Raw genomic sequence first — 17,109 nt, 5'->3', positions numbered from 1 at the left:
CCATGAGGATGTGGGTTCGATCCCTGGCCTTGCTCAGTGGGTTAAGGATCCGGCGTTGCCGTGAGCTGTGGTGTAGGTCGCAGACGAGGCTCAGATCCCGAATTGCTGTGGCTCTGGCATAGGCCGGCAGCTACAACTCCGATTCGACCCCTAGCCTGGGAACCTCCACATGCCGCGGGTGTGGCCCTAGAGAAGGCAAAAAGACCAAAAAAAAAAAAGAAGAAGAAAAAAGAAAAAAGAAAAGAAAAGAAAGAAAGAGGAAGAAAGGAAGGAAGAAAATGGGGCAGAGGGCCGGGCAGTGTGATGAGGATAAGGGTGGCTGGGTCCCCAGGGGCCTGCTGCCCCTGACCCTACTTTCCTTAGTTGGAGGGAGGGAGTCTCCCTCCGAGGGTGGAGAAACCAGATGCCCTGGAAAGGCCGGATCCTGCCCGAGGCCCACGGCTCCAGCCACTTGACCTTTAACCCAGAGGTCTCCACAGCCCCAGGGCCCTCACTCGGGCAGACCCCACTCTGCAGGCTCCAGCCCCTACTGGATCAGAGCCCTGGGCTCCCCTGGGTCCCGACAGGGAGGCCTGGCTTACCTGTGAGGTGCAGCTGCCGGCTGGAAGGAGCAGGGTTAGCCTGTCCACCCAGGGGTCCAGCTACCTGCCCGGCCCTGCACCGCACCGGGGCCTGCAGCACGGTGCCTGGCGGCGCTCAGGCGGTGGCATGAAACCCAAGCTGAAGGGGCATCAATCATTCATGGGGCAGCTCTCCGGGAAACCTCACCCCGGCCCACGGGGCCAGGGACCAGCCAGGCACCCCCATCCCCGGCCGGGTCAGGTGGCTAGGACCCCTCATCCTGGGCCCCTTCAGCTCAGGACAGGCTCTGGGTCCCCCCAGGGCCCACCTCCTCTGATGTCACCCCCACGACATGCAGTCATCTGTGATTTAAGGCCGCTAGGATAGGGCCTCTCTCCCGCAACTTCACACGTCCTCTGCTCGAGCCAGGACGGCACTCATGTGGGCGCCAGTGAGAACTCGTCCTCTCCTCCCCACCTCCCAGGCTTTTTTTTTTTTTTCCCCCTTTTTAGGGCATATGAGAATTCCCAGGCTAGGGGTTGAATCAGAGCTGCAGCCACAGCTCACAGCAGGGCAGGATCCGTAACCCACTGAGCGAGGCCAGGGATCGAACCATATCCTCATGGATATCAGCTGGATTAGTAACCCACTGAGCCACAGCAGGAACCCACCTCCAGCCTTTGCCCACAGTCCTCTTCTGCCTGAGACGCTGTCCTCGCCCTGCCTTAGCTAAGTCCCGCCCACATCATGCAAGTGGGCAGAGTCTTGACTTTTCAGCAGGATTGCCCCCATTTTATAGATGAAGCAACTGAGGCTTAGAGGGGAATTTGCTGGGGCTCCCAGCTCCTAAGTGGCAGAGCTGGAGTCCAAAACTCACGGCAGCCACCTGTGTTGCTGAGGCCAGTTCCCTTGACGCATCAGGCTCTGTCCTGGCCGCCCCCAGGCAGAGGGCTGGGATTAGGGCCTGGGCTGCCTGCCTCACTTACCCTAATCCCCCTCAGGGCCCGATCCCTGGCCCGCAGTGTTCAGGGTGGCAGTGCATAAGCAGCTTTATGGGTTCCGAGAGGCAGGGGTGCTCCCTGGTGCTGCATCTTTGAGCCCTGTCACCCCTTTCCACATGGCCACAGAGCAGCGGGGGGAGCAGCATGGGGCCCCCCAGCAGCCCCCTGGGGGGGTCAAGGCTTCTGGTAGTGGTGCTGAGGGGCTTCCCTTGACCAGGAGGAGGAGCAGCAAGAAGAAGGGGCTCCGAGGGTCCCGGAAGGACGCCGGCAGCTCTGGGGAACAGCCCCCACCCCAGGGCCCTGAGGCCCCGGAGAGCAGCAGGAACCCATCTAGGACCAGAGAAGGGCAGGAGGGACCAGGCCCTGTGGCCCCTGCACTGGCCTCTCGTCGCCAGTCCCACCGGCACCGTCCTGCCTCCCAGCACGATGCTGCTCAGAGGACGTACGGACCCCTGCTGAACCGCATCTTCGGGAAGGTCAGGTGGGCCCAGGGCAGCGCTGGGGACCTGGGTGTGGGGTGGGGACTCAGGGGTGGGCTTAGCACTCAAGCCTCCAGAGGCTTCTGCTCCAGACTCAGGAGCCTGGGCAGTGGGGGCAGGGTTTCTGAGTCCGGGGAAGAGCAGGTCTTGGGCAGGTCCTGGGCAGTGGGCAGAGATAGACCTCAAGCCCAGGGATCTGTGGGAGCTTGGGGCTCCAGGAGCAGGAAGGAGGTCATCTCTCCTGGGGCTCCCGAGACTTCAGCCGCCTTCTCCTGCCCTTGTGGGATGGACCCTGCCCAGGCCAGCTCGGGCTGGGGCTGGAGGAGGAAGGATGGCCAGAGCCCTGGCTGACCCCAGGGACAAGCTGGACTATGCCTCTGCAGGACCGAGAGCTGGGCCCCGAGGAGCTGGACGGTAAGTAGCCCTTGCTGACAGCAGCGGGTGGGAGGTGTCCCAGAGCCTGGCTGCCTGCGCCTGACATGCCTGCCCTGCAGAGCTTCGGGCCGCCTTCGAGGAGTTTGACACGGACCACGACGGCCACATCGGCTACCGGGAGCTGGGCGAGTGCATGCGTGCGCTGGGCTACATGCCCACCGAGATGGAGCTCATCGAGGTCTCCCAGCACGTCAAGATGCGAAGTCAGTGTTTGACCCCCCCACCTGTGGGGGTGGGGGGGACAGGAGCCACCCGGCTTTGCAGGCCCAGCCCTCTCCCAGCCCCGCGGTTCAGGGGAACAGGCGTAGGGAGGTGCTCCCAGGCGTGCACTGGGAGTCCGGCAGGGGTGATGGTGGAGCAAGGGAGGTGGCAGTTTCCAGGGCAGTTTGACACTGGCCCCGGCACACGTGGGTGGGTGGGGACAAGGAAGGCACCGAGTGATCCGAGAGAGGCTCTGGGGCTCAGGCTGAGGACCTCCGTCTGGGACTAAGAGACAGTGGTCTGTGCTGGTAGCAGCCTGTGTTGTCTCTGTCTCTCTCTCTCGGACCCTCCCGAGCCTCTGGCAGAGAGTCTCCTGAGGTTTGGTGAGACCTGGAGTGACAGAACCCTGGCCGTTTCCTGCAATTAAAGGTCCCGTGGGCCGCACTTGTGTGATTCTCATTAGCTGATTTGTCAGATACCAGATTGCGTAGGTTTCCTTCTTCTTCTTCTTCTTTTTGTCTTTTTTGCCATTTCTTGGGCCGCTCCCACGGCATATGGAGGTTCCCAGGCCAGGGGTTGAATCGGAGCTGTAGCCACCAGCCTACGCCAGAGCCACAGCGACGTGGGATCCGAGCCGCGTCTGCAACCTACACCACAGCTCACGGCAACACCAGATCCTTAACCCACTGAGCAAGGTCAGGGATCGAACCTGCAACCTCATGGTTCCCAGTCGGATTCGTTAACCACTGGGCCTCCACAGGAACTCCCAGTTTTCTTCTTTACAGTTTCCCAAGTGGGAGGTGCTGAGCCGTAGATGTGAATATTTAGTGTCATGCTTCTTTCTTTCCCCCAAGCTGTTAATTGATCACTGGTGTTTTTTTTAACTGGTGGCAACTTATAATCCAGGATCTACCTGGGTATGCCTCCACGGGGTACTTACTGCCACCTGTGGGACTGTGGCACTTCGTAGCCCTGAACTGCAACCCCAACAGCACTCTGACCTCAGATGAGGAGAGGCGTTCAGTAAGTCACCTGAGGCCACACCATGAGTGTGACGGAGTCAGGCTTTGAACTCGGGTCTGTCTGGTTCCACGGCCGGGTTTCTTGCCTTCCCATGCATGCGGGTGCTTTGCTGAGAACACGTGAGCACTTTGCCCGCCCACAGAGCTCACGGCTGCAGCCTCCCATCCCTCTGGTGGTGGCCAGGGAGGGGCTGGCCCTCGAGCTTCCTGCCTTGGGCCCCAGCACTCACCGCCTGTGCCTGGGTCCGCAGTGGGTGGCCGCGTGGACTTCGAGGAGTTTGTGGAGATGATGGGCCCGAAGCTGAGGGAGGAGACCGCACACATGCTGGGTGTGCGGGAGCTGCGCATCGCCTTCCGAGAGGTGTGGAGCGTCCAGACTGGGGGGAGGGGTGGCTTTGGGGTGGCATCCTTACTGGCCCAGGCCCAGGCCGGGGGAGGCTGGGACCCTCAGTCTCTGGAAGCTTGGAGCCCTGCAGTTGGTGGGAGTAGGGCCAGAGAAGGGTGGAAGAGGGTTTGGCTCACTCCCAGCTCGGGGATCCACCCAGAGAGACTTCCTGGGGCAGGGGGCTCCCCCTTCGGCCTGGGAGGAGGAGGAGGAGGAGGAGGGTTTGGATGGATGAAGATGGAGGCATCTACGCACAGGACGTGGCAAGGCGGAGGTGGGTTCTGGCACAGGCCGCTTTGGGTAGGAGAGGTTGAGCCTGCTGGCATCCCAGTTTGACAGGGACAGGGATGGACGAATCACCGTGGCAGAACTGCGACAGGCAGCACCCGCTCTGCTGGGGGAGCCACTGGCGGGCTCTGAGCTGGACGAGATGCTCCGAGAAGTGGATCTCAATGGGGACGGCACCGTAGATTTTGACGGTGAGTTTCCTATTCTGCCAGCCACCCCACCCCATTCCTCTGGCTCCCAGGCTGAGCCCAGTGCCTCGGGGGCGGGGGGCGGGGGGGGGGGAATCGCTGACCTGGACCTGCCCAAGCCCCGCCCCTTCTCTCCCGCAGAGTTCGTGATGATGCTTTCCACTCACTGAGGCCCCCTCCGGCCCCAGACTCCAACAAGCGTCATGCCGCACACCCTCGGCCCGAGGTCCCAGGGTGAAAGAGACCCAGCAGCCCCAGGCTTACTTCTGCTCCTGCAACATCTGGCTGGAGAGTTGGCCCCGGACGTCACCTGCCCGCCCTCGTCCGCACCTCCCTCCCGCTCAAGCTGCCTGGAGGAAACCAGCCCTTAAGCTCCCATCATTCCCTGTGTGAGCAAGATGTGGGGTCTCTCCAGCCCTTGGGAGGTAGGGCGCTCCCTGGCACTGGGGGCATTCGAAGACGGGGCAGTGTAGTGGGGGATTCTGGTAACACGCTGAATTGAGAGGGTGGCTGGATGCCTCTCACTACTTATATGTAGAATTTTTTTTTTAAGCTGAACTTGAAAGGAAAGGATGACCTCAGGGACCAAAGACAGAGAGAGAACAGAAAGCTGAGTGGTCGAGGGAGCAGATGCTGCGGGGGCTGCAGAGAGGTTTGGGAGCCTGGGCTCTGACACCCAGGAAGGGACAAAAGACCTATAAGAAGCTGGGGAGCAAGACATGACATCACCCAGTATATTTTAGGGTCTCAACGGGCTACCCTGTTCTTGAAAAGGGGAACAGGAGTTCCCGTTGTGGCTGGGGGGTTAAGAACCTGACTAGTATCCATGAGGATGTGGGTTTGATCCTTAGCCCTGCTCAGTGGGTTAAGGATCCGGCATTGCCCTAAGCTGTGGTGTAGGTCGCAGACATGGCTTGGATCTGGCGTTGCTGTGGCTGTGGCGTAGGCGGCAGCTGTAGCTCCGATTTGACCCCTAGGCTGGGAACCTCTATATGCTGCAGGTGTGGCCCTAAAAGAAAAAAAAAAAAAGGAAAAAGGGGACCAAAACATACCTGCACCCATTAGCCTGAGAAAGTGGCGAGAGAAGACATTTAGGATCTTGAGAGGAAAACATTACCCCAGTGAATCTGAAACTCAGGCTTCACCTCAAGCAGGAGTGTGGTTTATATCCGTGTGTGAAAAGCTGAAGAAACAGGAGAAAACTGCTGAGAAGGGCGCTCTGTCAACCCAGGGCACGTGGGACTTAAAAAAAACCCAAACAACCCTGTTACTTCTGTCTTTTCTTTCTTTTTTTTTTTTTTTTTTTGTCTTTTTAGGGCCGCACCGACGCATATGGAAGTTTCCAGGCTAGGGGTCCAATCAGAGCTACAGCTGCCAGCCTGCACTGCAGCCACAGCAATGCTGGATCCTTAATCCACTGAGTGACGCCAGGGATTGAACGTGTGTCCTTGTGGCTGCCAGTCAGGTTCATCTCTGCTGAGCCACGACAGGAGCTCCAACCCTGTTACTTCTGAAAATGAACTCACGACAAAAAATTACAAATCACATAAGGAAACAGATATCCATGAGGGAGAGGAGGCAGATGCCGTAAACAGGAGAATCAACACACCAGAGCATAAATCATAAAACAATCTAGAAGAGACCATTACATAAATGCAAAAATAAACAAACAAAAAACAGATAAAGAAGGAAGAGAAATAGGAGTTCCCATTGTGGCTCAGTGGTTAAGGAATCTGACTAGGAACCATGAGGTTGCAGGTTTGATCCCTGGCCTTGCTCAGTGGGTTAAGGATCTGGCGTTGCCATGAGCTGTGGTGTAGGTCACAGATGCGGCTTGGATCCCGAGTTGCTGTGGTTGTGGCGTAGGCCGGCGGCTACAGCTCCGATTAGACCCCCTAGCCTGGGAGCCTCCATATGCCGCCGGTGTGGACCTGGAAAAGACAAAAAAAAAGAAGGAAATCAGTATTAGTAACAGGATAGACTGAACACAGAATAGAAAAAATTTAAAAAGTAACCCAGAAGTTCCCATCATGGCTCAGTGGTTAGTTAACGAACCCAACTAGTTATCCATGAGGATGCAGGTTTGATCCCTGGCCTCGCTCAATGAGTTAAGGATCCGGCGTTGCCATGAGCTGTGGTGTTTGTCGCAGACACGGCTGTGATCCTGCCTTGCTGTGACTCTGGTGTAAGGCCAGCGGCGACAGCTCCGATTGGACCTCTAGCCTAAGAAACGCCATAGGCCGCGGGTGTGGCCCTCAAAAGACAAAAAAGAAAAAAGTAGAACTTCTAGAAATATGGCTATGGTCATTAGAATGGGAAAAATCACGGGATAATTTAAACAGCAGATCGGATACCATTTAAGAAAAGATGAATGAACTGGAAGCTCTATCTGAGAAATCAGCCATAAGGCAGCCCTGAGGGCTGAAAGATGGAAAATATTAAAAAGTAGTTAAAAGTCATTAGGAGGAGTTCCCTGAAGGCTCCGTGGGTTAAGGACCTGGTGTAGTCACTGCTATGGTGCGGGGTTGATCCCTGGCTGGGGAGCTTCTGCGTGCCATGGGTGTGGCCAAAAAAAAGGGGGAAAAAAGTCATTTAGGACTCTCAGAAGAGGGAAGTGTGGAGAATGGGCAGGAGGAAATATTGAGATGATAGTTGAAATTTTTCCATAAAGACTTCCGCGAAGACACGGCTCAGACTGAGGGAGCACATTGGAGCCAGAGAAGGATAAATAAAAATAAAATGTTTCTTGGGAGTTCCCATTGTGGTGAAGCGGAAGCAAATCCATGAGGCTGCAGGTTCAATCCCTGGCCTTGCTCTGTGAGCTGCGACTGTGGCGCAGGCCAGTCCTTAGCCTGGGAACTTCCATATGCTTCCAATAAAATAAAAATAAAAGTGTTTCCGGATGCATCCTAGTGAAACTGCAGAATACAAAAGGAAAATCCTGTCCATTGAAAGGTCGGATTACTTACCAAGGATTAGCACTCAGACTCTCCAATGCTTTTTTCACTGGCAACAGAAGATGCCAGAAGAAAATGGAATATATATTGTTTAACACGCAGAGGAAAAATAATTGCCAGCCAAGAAGCTCATACCTTAAACCAAGCTCATATTATTTAAGGCTGAAGATGAAATACAATCTTTTTTTCTACAAACAAAGCCTGAAAGGGTTTCCCTTCCATGAACTCTTGTTGAAGGGATGGCTTCAGGTAGAGGGAAATTCAAGGCCAGTATGTACTAAATAATAGGAAAGAAATCAGTAAACATATTGGTAGATCTAAAGAAACATTAGTTTTAAAAAATAACTCAGGGGATTTTAAAAACAAGGAGGGACAGGAGTTCCCGTCGGGGCGCAGTGGTTAACGAATCCGACTAGGAACCATGAGGTTGTGGGTTCGATCCCTGGCCTCTGCTCGGTGGGTTAAGGATCTGTCGTTGCCGTGAGCTGTGGTGTAGGTCGAAGATGCTGCTCGGATCCCGAGTTGCTGTGGCTGTGGCTGTAGGCCGGCAGCTGTACTCCGATTAGACCCCCAGCCTGGGAACCTCCATCTGCTGCGGTTGCGGCCCCAAATAGCAATAAAATAAAATCAAATAAATTTTTAAAATAGCAACAAGGAGGGACAAAAAAATAACAGACAAAAATAAAATGGAAGAAGGGAAGGGACGTATATTTTTAAAATTTTATTTCTTGCTGTGCTCATGGCATGTGGAAATTCCTAGGCCAGGGATTGAACCCTTGCCACAACAGCAACCCCAGCCACTGCAGTGGCAACACTGGATCCCTTCACCTGCTGTGCCACAAGAGCACTCCAGGAGAGGCTATTTCAGACATGCTGAAGGCTTTTTCTTGTTTTCCCCAGAGGAAGATAGATTAACTTGAGACTTTGTTACTCACATAAGGGTGATTATTAATATAACAGCCATAGAGACAGAATGTTCCGTCCTCAATAGAAAAATTAATAGAGGAGGAAAAGGGAAAAATTCTTGATTAAGCCAGTAGCAGGTTGGGAAAGAGGAAAAAAGCAAAGAAAAACAAAGTCTACAGAAAACATTAAAACAGAAGGTAGAAATAATCCTTTAAAAAACAAAAGTTAGGAGTTCCCGTCATGGCTCAGTGGTTAACGAACCTGAGGATGTGGGTTCAATCCCTGGCCTCGCTCAGTGGGTTAAGGATCTGGTGTTGCCATGAGCTGTGGTGTAGGCTACAGGCACGGCTCAGATCTGGCGTTGCTGTGGCTGTGGTGTAGGCCGGCAGTTACAGCTCTGATTCGACCCCTAGCTTGGGAACTTCTATATACCAAGGGCAGAGCCCTAAAAAGACACACACCAAAAATTACAATAAATATAAGCATATTGGAGTTCCTGTCGTGGCTCAGTGGTTAACGAATCTGACCAGGAACCATGAGGTTGTGGGTTCGATCCCTGACCTCGTTCAGTGGGGTGGGGATCCGGTGTTGCTGTGAGCTGTGCTATAGGTCGCAGATGCAGCTGGCATAGGCTGGCGGCTACAGCTGCAATTAGACTCCTAGCCTGGGAACCTCCATATGCCACGGATGAGGCCCTAGAAAAGACAGAAAGACCCCCCCAAAATTATATATATATATATAAGCAGATTACATTTCTTGGTTAAAAGTCAAGAGTCTCAGTCCCAGAAGAAAATGTCCATGTTAGGTTGGGGTCCCTGTGAGTGACAGAGACCCCCAAAAAGCAATGCTTTAAATTGGATGGAAGTTTATGTCCCCCAGTGGAAGAGGTTTAGGTAAAAATCTAATAGTATGGGCTTCAGGACCCAGGCTCCTTGTGCTGGCTGCCCCACCACTCTGAGGGTGTACCCATGTTTGTTCATTTCCCAGCAGTCAGGATGGAGGCAGGGGCAAAGAAGAAAGGGAGCAGAGCTTGAACCACCTCTACCCCATTAGGCAGGGCTCCCCTAGTTCGCCAGGTTGCAAGGGATGCTGGGAAATGCAATCTTTATTTTGGGTGGCCTTGTGCCCGGCTAGAAACCAGAGGTTCTTCTACTACAAGGGCAGAGACCAGATCCCAAAAGGCAGATACCAGGCTCTTGCAGCTAAGAGCAGGATACCTAAGAGACATCTTCAAAGCATAATGACAACTGAAAGGCCGAAAGTGACGGCTTGGAAAGAATTAAGCAAAAGAGCTAATACAACTGCAGGCATATCAGAAAAAATGGGCTGTGGGGCAAAAACCATTAAGGATAAACTGAGTCGCAATTCGCCAAGGAAATCTAATGTTCCCAACCGGCTTCAACTTTTTTTTTTTTTTTTTTGCTATTTCTTTGGGCCGCTCCCGCAGCATATGGCGGTTCCCAGGCTAGGGGTCGAGGGATCCGAGCCGCGTCTGCAACCTACACCACAGCTCACGGCAACGCCGGATCGTTAACCTACTGAGCAAGGGCAGGGACCGAACCCGCGACCTCGTGGTTCCTAGTTGGATTCGTTAACCACTGCGCCATGACAGGAACTCCTGGCTTCAACTATTGATGCTTTTTCCAACGAAAAAGAAATCATATTTAGAGTTTAGATATTCATTATGTCCTGAGGCGAGCGTTGCTGTTATCCAACTGTTTACATAAATTAACCAGCAAAAATCAAGCATGTTGGGAGTTCTTGCTGTGGCGCAATGTGATCAGCAGTGTCTCTGGAGCACTGGGACACAGGTTCGATCCCCAGCCCAGCCCAGTGGGTCAAGGATCCAGCGTTGCCACAGCTGCCGTGCAGATTCCAACTGCGGCTCGGCTCAGATCTGATCCCGGGCCTGGAACTCCATATGCTTCCGGGAGGCCACCAAAGAAACAACAACAACAACATCAAGCACATTGGTTACATTAAAACGTTAAATCTTGGGATTGATTCGGTGTTCCGTCAACGTGGTCATATAGACCAAGGGAAGGCAAACTTTTTCTGTGAAGGGCCAGAGAGTCAAGATTTTAGGCTTTGGGCACCATAAGGTTTCTGTTGCTCTGCTGGTGTAGTTTCGATGGCTGAGTAGCCAGAGTCAGCTTATAAGTGGGGCTGCATTGGAAATTTAATAAATACCAATTAAATTCGATTGACACTGAACTTTTTGTTTGTTTGTTGTTTTTTTTTTTTTTTTTGTCTTTTTGCCTTTTCTAGGGCCGCTCCCACTGCATATGGAGGTTCCCAGGCTAGGGGTCGAATCGGAGCCGTAGCCGCCGGCCTCCACCAGAGCCACAGCAATGCGGGATCCCAGCCGCATCTGCAACCCACACCACAGCTCAAGGCAACGCCAGATCCCCAACCCCCTGGGCAAGGCCAGGGATCGAATCCACAACCCCATGGTTCCTAGTCGGATTCGTTAACCACTGAGCCATGACGGGAACTCCAGCCATTACTAAATTGTGAAAGCCATTCTTAGCTGGGACTCTGTCGGGCCTGTGGAGTGGAGCTGGCTGACTCCGATATAATCTCCCCCCCCCCAACCCCCCACCCAAAGTCTCCTCAGGCCGCACCCGTTCGGCCAGCCCCTCAGTCGGTCAGCTGGGGGCCGGGCCAGCTTGCTGATCCTCAGCTCCCTCGGAGGCATGGATGCCCAGGGTTAGGTTCCTAACTCTTGCCTTTGGCAGAGCCATCTTGCTGGGTCTCGGCTTCCTCTGAGGAGTACCGGACATAACCTGGGCTGAGTGCTTCACACGGGACCTGATGCCTTCTAAGAGTCTGATAAATGGCAGCTATTATGATCTCAGATTTCAGGGTTCTCAAAGATTCTGTTTCCTGCTCATTGAGACCCTGAGATGCTCGAACGTTCCCAGATTCTGAGACGGTCTGTTTCCAGTGTTCTGAGAGTCTTTGATCACTGAGGTTTTCTGTCATATGGGTCCTGCTTCCTGTGTCCTTTGCCCCCTACTTCTCCCACATTCTGGGGCTGGGAAGTAGGGCAGCCGGTGGAGGAGGCTGGGCTGCTGCCTCCTGGTGGCCCATATTTGGAACTGGCTGTGCCAGCCCAGGGCCCCAGAGCCAGGCTGGAACCAGGATACCAGCCTCCAGGCCGCAGGCCTGCGTCATCTGAGTGCCCCTGGCCAGGGCCACCGGGACAGGCACCAATGCTACCTCTCCAAATGCAGGTATAGGTGGGACTGACTCCACTGAGGGCTGAGCAAGTCAGAGGCTGGCCGGGCCTCCTCTAGGCTTGCAGGGCAGCTCTGCCCCTATTGTACTGTGACCTTGGGCAAGTCTTGGAGCATCAGGACTATCCTGTGTACCGCGGGGAGATGGACAGTCCTGGATCCCTTCACCCCCAGGGTCAGTCCTTTTCTCAGTCTTTCCAGGACCGGGCTGTGGCCAGGCTGGTGAGTTGGTCAGGGCTAATGGGAAGTAAAACGGAACTGTCGGTGGGAACTAAGCACCCCTTTTATTAGCGCAAAACACCACCAACCCAGCAGCCCCAGGGCCGGAGAATAAGTTAAGGCACGCGGCAGGGAAGGGAAGCCTTTCCTAGATACGGGTAACGGCCTGAGGCCCACAAGCCCCAAACTCCCTGAGCAAACTCTCCAGGGGACTGCTGGACTCGAGAGTCCGGGAGGGGCTTTTCCCATGAGATGAGGCAATGGCAGCGGGGCGCGGGCCCCAGGAACGCCCCCGCTAGGGAAACGCGAGGAGGCCGAAGGGGCCCCTCGGAACCGATGCTGGATCCCCGCCGTCCGCCAGCAGCTCACTTCTCGAAGTAGGGCAGGTAGAAGAACTGGAAGCCCCGGTGGCCCTTGACAGCGCAGTAGATGAAGATCACGTGGTAGACTGCGGGGCGGGGTCTGTCAGCGCCCGGCCCCCCCCCCCCCGGGCCCCGCCCCGCCCCCGCCCCGCCCCCGCCGGGCGCGCGCTCACCTCCCGGGACCAGCAGCAGGAAGCCGGGCACGAAGAAGATGGCGCTGGAGACACCTGCGGGAGGGGCGGGTCAGGGCGGGAGGCTCCCGGGCGGGACGCGGGCTCGCCGCCTGGGCAAGCCCCACGCTCCGAGGTAAAAGGGGTCGTTTCCTGCCCGGAGGGTGCTGAGCGCGGGGGAGGCGGAAGGGCTTGCCAAAGACCCCTGGGCCCAAGCGGGGAGCGAGCGCTGCCTGCCTAGGTAGGAGGGGGCGCTCACCTGGCGAGGGGGCCACCTCCAGTCCCACGCCGGTCAGGGTCAGCACTGCACACAGACGGAGCCGCGAGGGTGAGGACAGGTGCCGGGGGCAGGAGCTGGTGGCAGGGTGGGGGGCCTCCACCCGCACCCCCCAGCGTGGCTGAGGCCTGGGGAATGGTGTCCCCCCACCTGAGCTGTCCCCTGGGCAGAAAGCCGCCGGGGGAAGCTCACCAAGCTCTGTGTTTTCAGAGCAGGGCAGCTGGCAGGCCCTGGGAGATGTCTATGAAAGGAGTTTTGTCTGCCCCTTGGTGTGGCCGTTCAGCAGTCGGCAAACATTTATTTTTGTTTAACTGCTGAGTGCCTGGAACTGGGAATCCCTTGGGGAAAGGCGGATGAGGTCCCTGCCCCCATGGCCTTTCCCCTGTACAACCCCAGATCAGCCTATTGGCCTGGGGGAGCAGGGAGGGCTTATTGGAGGCAGTAGCATCTAAGCTGAGCAGGGGTGGCAGCAGCAGGAGCAGTTACCATGTAGTGACCATTTACCAGGCGCTGCCAGGCTCTGGGCTAAGTATGCTACAGGCAGCACCGTATTTGTCACCTTGACTGAACGCGAAAGGTATCATCCCCATTTCGCAGAAGCGGGAACTGAGGCACAAAGGGGGAGGATCTCGCCCAGGGCTGCATTTGGAAGGTGGAGGTGCTCTGACTCCAGAGGCTTGGCTGTGGGCATCGGGCAGGCGGAGAGGGAGGGGAGTATTCCAGATGGAGGGAACAGCCTGGCAAAGGCCCAGAGTCTAGAGGGAACTTGGGGCTTTCTAGGAACTTCCAGCTTTTGGCGAGGTTGGAGAGGCAAGAGTCCAGGCTTGAGGAGTTTGGCAGGGCCTGGAGGCCTGAGGAGGGATGTGGGCTTTGGCCAAGGACAGCGGCCATTGGGGAAGCTGGGGGTGGAGGGTCATGGCTGGATCAATTTTTCAGACCCAGAGAGTCCTGGGTCCCCAGTTAGAGCATGGGATGGGGGGAGCTGGGGAGCTGGGCTCTGCAGTGGGGGCGGGGGGGGGGGTGAGGTGCGGTACAGCAGAGAGGGTTGAAAGGCCACCGAGGACTGTTGTGTTGTTTGTGCTCTGCACAGAGCGGCTCAAAACAGGGTATGACTGGGGTTGAAATTCGCTCCCTGTACCCTGGCTTAGGGCTGTGGGCTCTGCCCACTCAAAGGAGGCATCTTTTTCTAATTTCTACCAAGACCCTTTACAGAAAGGCCTGGCAATGTCACTGATGTGGGTTTAAATCCCAGCTCATCTCCTTGCCAGCTGTGACCTTTCACCTGCTGAGTCTGTGTCCTTATTTTCGAACAGGGATGTCACAATGCCTGCCCTGTCGGGGGCTGAGAACAGAATGAGATGAGGCAGGTGGCCAGTGTGCCCTGTGGCCAGCGTGCAGTTAGGGAAGTGGCAGTTCCCTCCCCTGCAGGCAGACACCCAGGGCTGAGGCAAGGATGCTACCCAGCTTTCTGGCTGAGGGTTCTGACATTCCTGGAGGAGGAGGGCAGCTGCCATGGTTGGGTCCTCCTCTGATCCCTACCTGAGGCCCTTTCTGGGGGCCCTGACTCCTCGGCCCCACAGAATGCGGAGCGTGGGAGTCAGAAAACATCTGGCTGTGTTTTCTGCCTGCTGGGGGCCTCCGTTTCCCCACTTGGGTAAAGGGGGTAGGAGAGAGGTCCCACCCCACTGTCAGCTCTTGGACTCCAGGGGAGGGTGGCGAGGGGTGCCCTGTGGATCAGGCTGGCAGGGCGCTCTGCGGCCTTGGCCGAGGGACGGGCATGTCCCTAAGCACCTGTCCCTATACGGAGGTTCTGGCTCATGGTCCTTACCTCTCACTTGCTGGTGACCCCTGTAAGTAAGGAAACTAAGGGCTGCCCTGAACCTGGCTCAAAGTAGACAGAACAAATGGTGGCTGTTACTCTCTATTCCCGGATGGATTAAACAGGCAAAAAAAAAAAAAAAAAAAACAAAAAACAAAACAAAAACCGGAAATGTTTGGAGCACTGAAGCAGGTTCCATTTTCAATTATGTGTAATTTCCTGGCTGTGCGACCAGGGACTGACCTGCCCTGCCCAAGGCCTCAGCTTCCTCACCTGTAAAATGGGTGGGGTCACAGCAGCCAGCTGCTTCCTGAGGATTCTGGGAGGCTTGGTGTACCAGGGGGATGCAGAACCTGAACAAAAGCACCCTCATGGAGGGAGGCAGGGTATCCAGGGGGCCCTCGGGGCCACTTACCCAGCCCCAGCAGGAGGAGTAAGAAGGAGGCCAGCACTACCCGGCGGTTCTTCTGGATCAAAGGGTGTTGAGTCCAGCTGGATGGCAGCAGAGCAGGATGGGTGTGAAAGAGGTGACAGGAGCCCCTGCTCCCACCCCCCACTCCTGTCACCCTCCCCCGCCCGGAGCACCGAGGGCTGCTGTACCGGGCAGGGTCTCACCTGCAGCAGGCATTGTAGGAGCGCTGAGTGCTGTTGCTGATGGTGCTAAAAGACCACTGCGAGCTGCGGATGGATGTGTGGCCCGAATCTCTGCAGGACGAGTGGGCTCAGTGAGGGGGCAAGGGGACCCTTTGGGACATGGGCTGGGTGTTCCTGCAAGATTAGGGGACACTGATCCCCTAAGGGATCAGGGGTGAAGAGGAATTCAAGGGCTGGGGGTTTCTGCAGGACTGGGGGTGGAAGAAGGCTGGGGAATTTCAAGCTAGGGATTCCCGTGGGACCCTTGACTAGCGGCCAGACCCAGCTGGGGGTTTCTGCAGGATAAAGGGCCTGGTTGGAGGTGGGGTGAGGCTGGCATTAGGGTAGGGTGCAGGACAGGGGCCCCCCTCTTGTAGGACAGGATGTGAGAGCTGAGTAAGGTAAGGAAGAGGACTGAGCGGGGGCCAGGGGCCTGGGCTAGGAGTTCGGGGTGGGTCCCCACCTGGCCCTGACCTGGTGCTGACTCCCCCATCTGGCTCCGGAGAGGCTTGGGCTCCATCCTCATCGTTCTCCAGGTTCTATTTCAGAACACAGGGCCCAGTGGGGTTACGAGGTTCAGGCCTTTCCTCACACCCCTCTGGTGAAGAAGGAAGCCAGCCTGGCCACTTGACAGCTACTCCCTCCGCCCTGCCCTCCCCAGAGAAGAACAACGGGTTTGATGATTCACAGAAACTGAAACCCTGGTAGCAGGTGGGTGCTGGGGGTTTGGCAGGGAGGAGCCCGCAGGGGCTGGTGGAGGGCTCCCAGCATGGGTCCCAGGGCCCAGTGATCTCCCAAGCTTGTGAGTCACGGTGGAGGTGTCAGGATGCTATTTCAGGGGTACAGTACGGAGGCTCTGGATGTGGGGTGACAGGGAAGGACAAGCCAAAAGTTTCCAGGTTTGGGGCACAGCAGTCTGGTCCAGGTTTCCAAGAAAAGCATTCTAGAGCTGGTGGAGATTCTCTGGGAAAACGGGCATTTCCAGTTTAGCGGGAGGCAAGGCATCCGCCAGGACTCATCATGTGAGTGGGGGCCTCGACTCTGGAGGAAAGGAAGGCACGGGGACTTTCAGAACAGAAGAGGGGGTGCTGGCTCCCTAGATTATCTGGCCTGGGGCTCAGGGGACTGCTCCTGAGTATAGACAAGGTTTGGTTCTGGTACAGAAGAGCTTCCAGTCCTGTAGGGTAAGGGGAGGGAGAGTCAGTACCCAGGATCGGTGGGGCATCCAGGATGGGATCTCTAGCTCGGGGTGGGGTATCAGCTCCCGAATCTGGGTTCTGGGCTCTCCAGTGGTGGCCGGGCACTGAAATCATAGCTACGAAAGTTTGGGCAGGGATCTGGATCAGTGGCCACGTCCGGGAGGCGATCTCCCACTCCGGCTGAGGCCTCTAATCAGATCCTCCCGAGTTGGGATTCTCCGGGGGCCGGCCTAGGGTCCGCCCAGACCCAGGTGTGGGGTGAGGTGGGCCGGGCCCTTCACCTGGTAGCGCAGGCGGGACTGCTTGTCCTCCTCGGCCACCTCGAACCGGGCCCGGCGCTCGAAGTGCAGCGGCCCGAAGCGGGCGACCCCGCCGGACTCGGGGCCAGGGCCCGCATCCTCCAGGGACAGTTCGAAGGCGTCATCGATGCAGAACTGGGGCCGGGCGGCGCTCATGGCCCCAGCCCGCTCAGGCGCCCAGCGCCGTCGCCATCTGCTCCCTCCTGCCCCGCGTCGCCCAGGCCCCGCCCCCGCGCGCAGACCCCGCCCCGTGCTGTCGTCTAGGTTGCCCGACGGTCCGGCGCCCTGGCCGAGGCCCCGCCCTTCCATGGCGGCCCCGCCCTCAGCAGGCTAGAGCTGCCGAGCGCCGAGCTGACTAGTGCTCAGGGCTGCCTCTCGTCCGGACCGAGCTGGACTCGCGGCGCCGCCCAGCGGCCGCCTAGGCGAGCGACCGCAGCTACCGCTCCGACACGATCCCTGGGCCTATACG

At 56.7% G+C, this 17,109-nt stretch overlaps 2 protein-coding genes across 3 annotated transcripts; one reads left to right on the top strand and one right to left on the bottom strand.

Moving 5' to 3' along the window:
* Positions 1 to 1,633: 1,633 nt before the first annotated feature.
* LOC125124875 (calcium-binding protein 4-like) lies at positions 1,634 to 5,385 on the top strand. Its single transcript, XM_047775113.1, has 6 exons — positions 1,634 to 2,038; positions 2,425 to 2,455; positions 2,536 to 2,679; positions 3,951 to 4,060; positions 4,416 to 4,563; positions 4,702 to 5,385. The coding sequence occupies exons 1-6, from the start codon at positions 1,679 to 1,681 to the stop codon at positions 4,728 to 4,730; spliced, it is 822 nt and encodes a 273-aa protein (XP_047631069.1). The 5' UTR covers positions 1,634 to 1,678; the 3' UTR covers positions 4,731 to 5,385.
* A 6,541-nt stretch (positions 5,386 to 11,926) lies between these two features.
* On the bottom strand, positions 11,927 to 16,885 carry TMEM134 (transmembrane protein 134). Of its 2 annotated transcripts, XM_047775110.1 has the most exons (7): positions 16,623 to 16,885; positions 15,617 to 15,681; positions 15,125 to 15,214; positions 14,925 to 15,001; positions 12,673 to 12,717; positions 12,417 to 12,470; positions 11,927 to 12,329 (listed from the first exon to the last, which is right to left on the bottom strand). In XM_047775110.1, the coding sequence occupies exons 1-7, from the start codon at positions 16,794 to 16,796 to the stop codon at positions 12,247 to 12,249; spliced, it is 588 nt and encodes a 195-aa protein (XP_047631066.1). In that variant the 5' UTR covers positions 16,797 to 16,885; the 3' UTR covers positions 11,927 to 12,246. The 2 variants fall into 2 exon arrangements, with proteins under 2 accessions (XP_047631066.1, XP_047631067.1); XM_047775111.1 differs by lacking the exon at positions 15,617 to 15,681 and having other exon boundaries at positions 16,623 to 16,884.
* Positions 16,886 to 17,109: the final 224 nt, after the last annotated feature.

The sequence above is a fragment of the Phacochoerus africanus genome, chromosome 4, assembly GCF_016906955.1.
Source record: "Phacochoerus africanus isolate WHEZ1 chromosome 4, ROS_Pafr_v1, whole genome shotgun sequence".
NCBI classification, from domain to species: Eukaryota; Metazoa; Chordata; class Mammalia; order Artiodactyla; family Suidae; genus Phacochoerus; species Phacochoerus africanus.
Note: the sequence above shows the minus strand (reverse complement) of the source record. Positions and strands in the feature narration are given on the sequence as shown.